General features: G+C 40.7%; 1 protein-coding gene across 1 annotated transcript; it reads left to right on the top strand.

Moving 5' to 3' along the window:
• Window positions 1-10,546: 10,546 nt before the first annotated feature.
• LOC141533458 (uncharacterized) lies at window positions 10,547-11,461 on the top strand. The gene has a single exon (XM_074252351.1). It carries the CDS (start codon window positions 10,547-10,549, stop codon window positions 11,459-11,461), a length of 915 nt encoding a protein of 304 aa, XP_074108452.1.
• The last annotated feature ends 37 nt before the right edge of the window (window positions 11,462-11,498 follow it).

Raw genomic sequence — 11,498 nt, 5'->3', positions numbered from 1 at the left:
TTTTCTTGCAATTGAGCCTACGAAGCCGAACCATGGTGCTCTTTTTGTGCGATTCTGTGGATGTAGTTCTTCGAGTTGAGGATCTTCGAGAAATTGCCTTAGCCGGTGTTTTGCTTGCTCAATTTCGGCATATATTTCCCGGTGTGTGTTGGTTCTCAGGTACGACATACAGGATGAATGATTGAATTTTTGAGAACATATTCCATAAGCTTCCCATATATTTTGATTTAAGTAGGGGTAAAGATTTATTAGGTTTTTGATGTTTATTGAGCTGATGATTTGCCATTCTTCTCTGATGAGGTGGACTCTTTTGAATGGGTCGTATAGTATGCCCGGATTCGCTTCCATTGGTTTTATTTTCACCTCGTCAGCTCCCCATGCCAGGTATCCGATTCCCAGGAGGAGAAGTGGTGCAGCTATCATAATTTTTTTTTTTTTTTTTTTTTGTAGATTTCTGCGTCTATATGTATATTTATTGAAACAAACAATCTAAGTTCTTTTTAGTCGAAATTTTCGCGGCTGGCTGTTTTAGCCTTATTTGGGTGGATTAATTTCCTTTTTCCGTTTTCTTTTTCTATTATTAAATTCCCCATTTCGTTTATTTCCACTATTTTGTATGGGCCAGTATAGTAACGATCTAATTTATTTTTTCTAGGTTCTTTTAATGTAAATACGAAGTCTCCTACATTAAATTGGGCCGGGTGTATATGTTTATCGAATCGAATTTTTGACTCGTGTTTAGCTTTCGTTAGATTTTCCGCAGATATTCGTTGGATTTCGGAAATTCGGCTAATCAGGTCTGCTAGATAATCGTTATATGATTCGATTTTACTGAAGTCTGGAAATTGAGTCGGACTACGGGCTTTTCTTCCATACAAAATTTCGTAGGGTGGAATTTCGTACCGTGTGTACGGTGGTATTATAATTTAGCATTGCCATTGGGATGTATCGATCCCAGTTACTGAATTTATCTACGTAAGCTCGGAGGTAGTTGACTAAAGGCTGGTGAGATCGCTACAAGGCTCCATTCGATTGAGGATAGTAGGAAGAAGTTGTTATTCTTTGAATTTTCAGCGCTTTGGCTAGTTGTTGGATTAATTTGCTTGTGAATGAGGTGCCCTTATCTGATAGAATTACGCGAGGGCACCCATAAAGGGCGATATAATGATTTAATAAAGCATCTGCGACAGTTACTGCTCTGATATCGGGGAGAGGAACTGCTGCGGCTGCTTTAGAAAAATTGTCTTGGATCGTTAGGATGTGTAAGTTACCGTCAGGGGTCATAGGTAGGGGCCCTACCGTATCTATACTAATTTTTTCGAAAGGTTCAAAGGGTGTATCTGTGATGGACATAGGTTGATTGGTCTTTATTCGCGTGAGTTTATTTTTCTGACAGATTTCGCAAGCTCGAATGTAATTATAGATATTGTCTTTCATTCCTGGCCAGTAATATCTTTCGCGAATACGCCAATAAGTTTTTATTACACCTTTGTGGCCCCCTATTAAACTGTTATGATTTTCTTCTATTATTTTTGTTCGTAGGGATTCGTCTGGTACCTCAACATTCCCTTCGCACAAAGTAATTGTTAGTGGGCAGTCTCTTAATTCTTGTGATAAATAACCTTGGATGTTAAGGTCATCGAACTCATCTCCTTGTTTTGTACAGCGGAGTGAATGAATGTCGTGTTTGTGCATCGACTGTCGAAGATTTCTCAATCCTTCGATCAGGTCGATTGGGTCTAGTTTTTTGAAATGTTTTGTCTTAATAAATACCGTGAAGATTTTACAACGACCTAATTTGGTGACAAATACGTCCCCTTTTGTAGGTTTTGAGGCCTGAAAGTCGTCAGCATTTATGAATTTTAAGTCACGAAGCAGCTTCGCTACGGGTTTTGTTATTTCGCAGTCGGCTGCTAGAAAATGTAATAAATGGTCTCGGGCATAGGTAAGCCCATCTCAGCTGGTTGTAAATTTTATTTTTATATCGGGACCTTTTTCAGGTATACTTTCGCCTGAACTAGAGGGTGAAGATATTTTTGGTCGATTACGTCGTTCGGCAAAGATATTTTCGGCTTCTTCGAAAGTTGGAGGGTCGTAAGCGATGAAGGGTGGTCCAAATCGGTGTTTCCCTACATCATCCCCCACTGTTTTATTCCCGCGTGTTGTTAACTTATTTTGGGTTTTATCCGACTCGTGGGATTTTTCCGAGTTATTATTATCTGGTGGATTGGTTGATTTAATCCTTTGTGGTAAATTATTTATTTGTTCTACCCGTTCTGGTTCGATAAGGGTGTTATTCGCGTTGGACGGTTCAAGTTCGATTATTTCCTGTATTCCCTTGCCGCGTTCGTCTACGATCTGGCGGCTTGTGTGGTCATAATGGATACCCATGGCCGCTAGTTCATCAGGGATGAGGACTCTTCCGAAGATTGGGGTTCGGGGTTCTGGACCGGCTCTTAAATATCCAGTGAATCGGGATTTAATTAAGTTTTGTGGTGTTAGAGAGTTTTTATTTAATTGTTTTTCATTTTTATCGTGTACGTTGACGACGTTTCTTGTATTAGCAATTTCTGCTAAGGTTGCAGGTTCCGGCTCTACGATGACGGGGTGTTCCGTTTCGCTGGGATTTTCGCTTCTTCCCGTATCTTCTGGGCTGATGTCGCTGCTTGATTCTGCTTCGAGGTCATCGCTGTTGTCTCTAAGAAACTCGTCGACATTAGTTTCAGTTGCTGTGTCATCTACGGAATCTTCTTCGCTTCGCCAGAGTGGAGGCATTTTACTTAGCGATTGGCGGATATTTTTCGCTGTTTCGGAACTAGTTCTTTTCATTTTTGCTAGTTCTTGGGGGGTGTAATTGAATAATGTTTCTTCTAGAAGCATTTTTTCTAGAGCTTTTTCTTTATAAGGATTTTCCGGTGGGGGTCGCCTTTTGATGATTTCATCGAACATTTTTATTAGGTCGAGGGTTTTTCGTCTTTGTCTTTGTGGGGTGAAGTTTTCTTTATTCTTTTCTAATTCTTCGTCCTTCTCCTCTTCATCGTCCCCCTCTTGTCCAGTATCTGGTTTGTTAATCGTAGAGGGTCCGGGAGTTGAGGCGGGCAAGAAAACATCATCGTCCCCCTCTTGTTCGTTGACGACGTTTCTTGTCTTAGGATCTTCTGTAGTTAAATCGAGGTTGCTATCTTCGAAGTAATTTATTTTGGGCGGGATTCGCGTTTTTCCCATTTCCCTTTTTCTAAGACGAGAAGCGATTGTTTCTCTGACTTCGGGGGCGCTGCTGATTCTTGGTCTATTTTTTGATCCGAGAGGGCGACCAGGGCGCTTGATCGATTGAATCGCTTCTTCATCTGAGAGTATTTTATGTGATTTTATTATCGTAGTATTATTTGTGATGGGCAGTGCTAAATAATCATTTTCGATAATATTATTTGATTCGTTTTCTAAGGGCTCGGGACGACCTTCGGGGTTATATGAGAGTCCCTCCGCGTATTGTTCCGTGATTTTGTGACGAACAAGGACATTAAATTTGTATCTGCTTAATTTCGACCGCCATTTAGCTTGCCTTTCGGTGACAGTCGTGCTGTCCCTTAGCCAGGCGACACAAGGGCTACTGGTTATTAAAGTAAAATGTTTTTGGAGATAAGGTCGAAATTGTTGAATGGCGTAAACTACTGCGAGGCATTGTTTTTCAATGTCAGTATATCGAGTTTCGGTGTCGTGAAAGACACGTGAGACACATGACACTATTTTCTCTGCGTCTCTGTCTAAGTCATCGTCCCCTTCTGTCATCTGCTGACTGAGGATTCCGGATATTCCTGAGTCTGACGCGCTGACTGCTAGGATGAAGGGTTTATTGAAATTCGGGTATTTGAGGAATGAGTCTACGCAGAGGGCATTTTTGATATCATGCCTTTTGCGCTTCTTCGTTCCATGTGAAGGGCTTAGTTTTTCGAGTAAGATCCGTTATAGGTTTAGCCCTTTCAGCGAAGTTTTGTATGAATCTTCGGTAGTAGTTTGCAAGTCCCATAAATTTTCTGGCTTCTGTATGATTCCTAGGTCTCGAGGCATTTTTTAGTGATGAAATCTTTTTCGGATCTGGTTTTACGCCTTCTTTCGTTATTACGTGACCTAGATAATCTACTTCCGGGCAGAGAAATTTACATTTTTCGGGTTGAAGGGTGAGACCAGCTTCTCTCAGTCTATTGAATAGTCTTTGAATTCTCACCCCATGTTCTTGTAGGGTTTTTCCATAGCTGACTATGTCATCGATATAAATAAACAATTCTGTCCCTTTTAATCCCCTTAAGGTAGAGTCCATCATTCGTTGGAAGATAGATGGAGTGCATTCTAGTCCAAAAGGCATGCAACGATATTCCCAGTGCCCGTCTGGGGTAGAGAACGCCGTTTTTGATGCGTCTGCGGGGTGCATTGGGATTTGGTGGAAACCCATGGCGAGATCAAACACGCTGAAGTAGTTAGCGTCGGCTAATTGGTCTAATATATCGATAATTAGGGGTAAAGGGTAGGCATCCCCTCTTGTAATTTTATTTAATTGCCTAAAGTCAATAACCATTCTATATTTTTTTATAGAGGGGTCATTTGATTTTTTTGGTACGATCCACAAGGGTGAGTTGTACGGAGAGTTAGATTTTCGGATTATTCCTTGTTTTTCAAGATTTTCGACCTGCCTGGCGATTTCTTCCCGATGTTCTGGGGGAAATCGATATTGTTTTATTCTCACCGGTTCGTTGGTGGTGGTTTCTATCCGGCAGGTGAAATTCTTCGAACGACCTAATTTATCTCCGGGGAGGTGAAATACGTCGTGATTATTTTTGATGAGATTTTGAACTTGTTCTTTTTCCTCCTCGTTGAGGTGATCTACTGGTATTTTCTGGAGTAGAATCTTTATACGTTCTTGTTTACCTATTATACGGTTGGAGTTTTCTATAGAAGGGGAGTCGGATTCGTCCCCTTCTGAGCTTGGATTATCAAATTCGAAATCCTCGAGTGTTTGAGGTCCTATGTCGATGTCTACCGGGTTGGAATTTAGGTTAATGATCATGCACATGGCGTACCCGTCGTCTACCTTGACAACTGCTTCTCCTCCGAGTACCCCTTTCGGAAGGTTCATTCGGGGGAGGTATCCCTCTCCTTTTTCGAAACTTTGGATTGGTACTGCTACTGATACTCTCATCCGAGGTGGCAAGGTGTAGCTGGAAGAAGGCTTTGTTTCAAGGCTAAAAGGTGTTGGTTTAGAAGGGCAGGACAATATAACTAGGGTTTGGTCATCGTAAGAGATTTCAGCTTTTTTGGCTTCGAAAAAGTTGTTTCCTAAGATTCCGACTCCAGGGAATGGTAAATCTTCTAAACAAACTTGAAATTCTACGTCAATATTGAGGATTTTTAAGGTGGTTGTTCCTAACGTTTCGAAAGTGCTATCACTGAGTCCTCGGAATCTCCTAGTTTTTTCGGTGTCGATAGTTATTTCGGGTTTTAAAGCGGATGCATTGATGAGGCATACATCCCCCCCGGTATCGATGAGGAAGCGCTGATAATTGCCTAGGAGTGAGTTACACGACACGTATATTTTTGGCCCAGTTCCTAGGGCGAGGAATTTTTGCTCTGGGAACTTTCTTGGGTTAATTATAGGGATGGGTTGTATTAGTTTATTTTTCGTTACTAAGGTGTTCCAGTAAAATGAGATAGTTACGCGTTCTCGAATAAAGAATTCATTTCCGAGTATGGCCTTATAGCCTCCGGGTGGTTCCGGTACGAGATGGAAAGTAATTTTTGTTCCGAATATTTTTAAGTTTATTGAACCTGTTATGGGCATTGAGCTAGTAGCGATGCCTCCTACTACTCCTGTATTTTCGATGTTACAGAGGACTTCGTCGCATAGTTCTTCGATGCAGAGTAAATTGAGGTCGGAGCCGGTGTCCAGGAGTGCGTTTACCCCTCCATTACGAAATGCTGGGCTTCGTATGTGGACCGTGGGGCCTTTTCCGGTCGTTAGACATTTTGGTTTGCCCTTCCCTGGGCTCGTAACTCTCCTGCCGTCATCAATGGCGGGTTCTGCTGAGCAAGTAGTGGTTTTACGTTGTTCGGGTCGGTTCGTTGTTCCAATCTCGGTTGAGTTATCGTTTCGTTCGTTTCTGGATGGTGTTCTAGGTCTGGCCTCTGGGAGTTTTGGAGGATTGGTCGGGGGTATTGATTTTGAAAGCCCCGATATGGACCCCTTTGATACTGATGATAGCTGTTGGGGTTCCTCGAAGGTGTAATCGGAGACGGGACGGGCATACTCGCCATTGCCTCCTATTGACGAGCGCCCGTCCCGTTTAAAGGGTCGTAGGCGTCTCGTCGTTCTCCGTTAGGGCAAAAAGGACAATTACAGACTACCGAAGGGTCCCTTTTATGTCGTAATTTGGCTTCTTCGGAATCTTCGTCGTCTTCGAAGCGAACCGCTCTTTTAGTGGGACCGTTTACTCCAGGATGATAATGATTTTGGTTAAAATTTTGAAAAGTTCTAGGTTGATAGTAATTTTGATTTCTCGGTGTATATTGTGGGTTTCGTTCGGTTCCGAACGCGAAAGTGGAGCCTAAAATCTGCTGTTCCCTCTGATAATTCGGACCATAGTAATTCTCTTCATAAGTGTCAGGGTATGGGTCTTCATAGTAGTCCGTCGGATGTACTAGTCTATGAGTGAATGTCTCTGGGACTTGTCTGTATTCGTGGTATGATAAAGTGCGAGGCAATTCGCGATAATTACCTCGGTCATCGTAGTCACGAGAAGATCTCGGCATCTGTGGATAGCGTCTATTACCGTCTTGTCCCGTTCGTCTGTGAAATTCTACGGAGGGCGGTAGGGATTCGCCTGGTATGACTCCGTTGTCTCTCATTGCGCGTCTACCGTCTGGTCTTCTGTACGCGTCATTTTCGATGGCCTTGTACATGTCGTCTAATGTTTCGGCTCTTCTCATTTTACATAGGCATCGTAAAAAGTCTGGTAAGTATTCGTAGAAAGTAGTGGCCGCTGTCTTTTCGAAAGTTCGTTTGGTGTTGACCAACTCGGGTATAGACGCGTCAGCGAATTCTTTTTGCGATATTTTATTGTCTAAAGAACAGTATATTAGTTAAAAAAAAAACGATTGCAAAACGATATTACTTGAGTTCTATAACCTTTTGAAAAAGAATTCCGGACAAAGGAAATTTTTGCAAAATATAAATTTTATGAAATTTAAAATATGTCGAAATATAAGAGAAAATTTTGTAAGACTCGAATTTCGTTCTATGATAAAATTGCAGTTTTACACAGAGAATTTTAATTTGTTTGATTTAGATAAAATGAATAACGAACGAAAGTTGTTGGAGTCTTTAAAAAAAAAAATTTCCCTTTTTTTTTGTAAATTTTTTCTACAACTATTTTTATTTGCAAATTCAGTGAAAAGAAAATATTTCTAAATTTAAATCATTTCTGCTGACCAAGAATGTTGGTGCAAGTCCGTACAAGACAAGCCGCACCTCGAATAAAGAAACGTAAGCGATTTCTTTATTGTAATTTTAGACTACTTGATGAAAATAATATCTATGATATAGTTAAATATTCAATAACTCCTTTGAATAAAAATATAAATATGAAGAAAAAGCAAATTTTATAAAATTTCGGGAGTTATTGGTTTATATAAAGTTTAAAGAAAAATTTAAAATTTTGAGAATAAGACGAAAATGATGAAAAAGGAAAAAAAAATTTTTGAAAAGTTTTAAAATTTCAAAATTGAACACAATTAGACTTGAATTTATTTAGACAGTGGAATTTAAATAGAAAATAAAAATAGAAAAGAAAATATTCAGAGATTATAAGATTTTCTCAAACAAAAGTTAAATAATTTCGTATTCGAATCCCACCGCTGCCACCAGTGTTCTTTATGTTATGTCCAAGGGCGTTTTTAGAGCGGTAGCGTAAACGGTGGAGGTTTGGACTAACAGTTTAATGAATACGCAACGGAGGTTTTAATTCCGTTGTTTTAATTATTTATGTGGGACGTTTTCGAGATACGAACTTACCACGCCTTCGTTTGAGACTGACGGATTTTTATGAGAGTAGATGTATTTACTGTTACAGGAACTTTATTGATGGTCAGATCCGTGGTTTTAGGGCAGCGGTTAGCGCCTGTTCCTTGATTGGGCCCTTTGGTTGGTTCTTGCAGCGGATGGAGTAGGGTGGATTTGGGCTGCTTATTCTAAGGGCTTCTTATCTTACGAAATTAACGAACTCGAATGGAATTTCACTTCTTTTTAAGATTTATTTTAATAAACACCTAAACTTTTACACTTTCACAAATTTTATTTAATCGAAATTATATTAATGAATTTTATTTATTTGAGCTAACGTCCTCCAGTCCCCCGTAGGGTAAAGTGCGCAAATTTAGCTTTTTAGAGATATTTTATTTAAACTTAATACCCGGATTCTCGCCTAAGTGCAGGGCAAATTAGAACTTTGAGATTCCGGTTCTCTAGATTTTTAATTAATAACTAATACGTGGCCTGCTGGTTGAATCGAATCTGAACTCGTCTTAAGTGCAGTGCAAATTAGGATGAGGGACTTTAACAAGGCACGGGCCCGTCAAGTAAACGCGGAAGTCGAATTACTTGCTCAAAGACCAATACGTGGCCTGCCGATTGAACCAAGTCTGAACTCGTCTTAAGTGCAGCGCAAATTAAGATGAGGGACTTTTACAAGGCACGGGTCCGTCAATTAAACGCGGAAGTCGAATTAATTGCTCAAAGACGAGGCGTTGGCTGTTGATCGCCCTTTTAAATACTCGCGGTGCTGAGATTGCAGAAGTCCCCGCTAGTCAACCAGCAGTCGCGTAGGTTATATTTTATTGTGGCTTTCGCGCATGGAGAAGTCTTCCATCTGCGCGGGTGATTTAAATTTAAAGAAAAAAAATTTTGGGGTGGACATAACATCGTCATAAATACTCTCATAGTCATTCTCGCCTGGCTCTTCTGCGGGTTGCTCCTCTACTACGGAGTCGTCGTCGGAGACGTCGATGATTATCTCTAGGTCGGCCATCTCTTGAGCTAGACTACATTATGACATTCAGGATCTGTAATATAAACTAATTAGTGAACGGTAACAACAATGCTTGACTATAACTAAAATTAACTTAACTGTAACAGGAAGAGGAACCTATAACTGGAAGGTAGAATTGTTCTGTGGGAACGTAAGGCTTTAAATGCTGAATGCAGTAGTTCCCCACCCCTCTCCCTTCTAAATCACTAGGCTCATAAACGACTCTCGAGATTTTCGACTCCAACTTGAATTTCACGTGCTCTATGTCGTTAGTTGTAATAATGAGCTTGTCTCTGAAAAGCTGTATTTAGAGCATGCACGATGCTGTTTCTCAAGTTATCCAGAAGTCTTATGTATTATAGTCATTCATTTTATCTATAAGATACCGGCGGGTAATAAGGCCTAGCTAAGGGAGATTTTGAAAAAAATCAAAAGTATTGCATTTAATTATTGCAATTTTTCATTAATTTTCGAATTAATACATTAGCCATAAAATGTAATGGAGTAATGGTGATTTTTACCATAAACAAACACAAAATTAAATTTTTTCGAAAATCTTGCAAATAGGCCTTATTTTACTACGGTAGGGTAATAAGGCCTGCGAGTTACACATACTGTGTTGAAAAAAGCCAAAATCATCATTTGGCATCAAAAATCGCACGGACCATGACTAGAGAGCTAGTCATGGTAGTAACAAAAGCACGGACCTTAACTAGAGAGCTAGTGGAAAATTATTCCAATTATAGTGGGAAATTATTCTAAATTGTTATTGGGCCGCTACCTTCGAAACTCCCACTCAGTCCATCGGAGCTGCCGGGCCAGTGAATTGACAGACTCTAATCCCCTCTCAAATCAACAAACTGTTTAAAAGGAGGTAGCGAGGAGAGCTATACCACAGTCCACTTTAAACCATCAAGCGAGGAAGAAGAAGAAGAAGAAGAAGAAGAAGAAGAAGAAGAAGGAAATACGCCAACAGTCTACAGTAAGCGAGCAAGGCTTACATCAACAGTACAGTATTTAGGATAGCAAGCGTGCAAAGCTTGTCTATCTTCAATCGAACGTCTTTATCCAGTCATCTCAATCTCAGCTACGTTCGAGTATCATTAAATCAGCTCTTTTAAGAGCTAAAATTCAAAAAGTTCTTTTCAGAGCTCAATATTCATTTTCTCTTATTTAAGAGCGTGTGACTAATAAGTCATCTCAAGACTACTACGTAGTCTTAACCAATCGGTCTTTTTCAAGACCAATAAATAATTTTATTTGTAAGAAAACCTACCCAAGTTTGAAGGAAGGTACCGGTATTAGTACTGAACAACTCGTGGTCCCTCGAGCCGGATCTTCCTTCAGCTTGGGTAGTTACTACAAGACATCTCTTCAAGCCGGTGTGATATTCCTTGAGATTGGATTTCAAGACTCTGCGCATTGCGGAGCACCAAGTGCTGCGGGGAGTCTAGTCATTCAAAGCCTCAAAGATGTCGACACTTCAGGCAAGATTGGCACTGCAGCAGTCCAAGTACACCTTCATCATGTCTCTCAGCAAGGAGATCAACGCAGGAGCACACAACAATTTCAACATTCACGTGGCCAAGGCAAAGCTGCTAATGCTCAAAACCAATTGGGAGAAGTTTGAAGCTGAGCATGAGAAGATCATCTTATCTAAGGCTGAGATCCCTCTGGATGACCCATACGTTAAGAATAACGCCTACGAGATGGCAATGCAATGCGTTGTTAATATTCAAGCTGCGCTTGACGAAAGGATAGCTGAACTTGAAGCAGCTACTCCTGCGAATGGAGCATCTCTAGCTAACACTAGCGTAAGTGCGAATTCTGCCGTACGACCATCATCATTACCGAAGATTCCAATCCCACCATTCTCCGGTAATTTCGGAGATTGGAGAGCCTTCTCAGATTTGTTCGCCTCTCTAATCGGAGAAAACACAGCCATCTCAAATGCAGAAAAGTTTGTCCATCTCAGAAATAGTCTATCTGGAAATGCTGCTAGTCTCATCTCAAACATCAAAATCTCAGCTGATTCATTCCAAGTAGCCTGGGACATGCTTGTCAAGAGGTATGAAAACAAGAGACTTCTAATCGCAGCTCAGCTGGATAAGCTGCTACGATTAAAGACGCCAGGAGTTCGATCATCAACTACTATCAACGCACTTCTGAACGTGGTTTCTGAGTCAACTAATTCACTGAAAGCCCTCGGACTTCCAGTTGACCACTGGGATTCAATGATAGTCCATCTCATGACACACCATCTGGATCCCAAGACTCGTGAAGATTGGGAAATGCACCTTGGTTCAGCAACTGAGTATCCATCTCTAGAGCAGCTAACTGGTTTTCTTACTGGTGCTGCCAGAGCTCTGGAAAGCATTGAGGAATAATCAAAAACTACTACAAGGCCATCTCAACCATCAAGAG

This window comes from Cotesia typhae, unplaced genomic scaffold, assembly GCF_013202065.1.
Source record: "Cotesia typhae breed Kobodo isofemale line unplaced genomic scaffold, CoteBio_Ctyphae contig_9, whole genome shotgun sequence".
NCBI classification, from domain to species: domain Eukaryota; kingdom Metazoa; phylum Arthropoda; class Insecta; order Hymenoptera; family Braconidae; genus Cotesia; species Cotesia typhae.
This window is presented reverse-complemented; position numbering and strand designations above follow the sequence as displayed.

Excerpts from the sequence above, each read along its gene's own strand:
- LOC141533458 (XM_074252351.1), top strand. The coding sequence starts at position 10,547 with ATGTCGACACTTCAGGCAAGATTGGCACTGCAGCAGTCCAAGTACACC.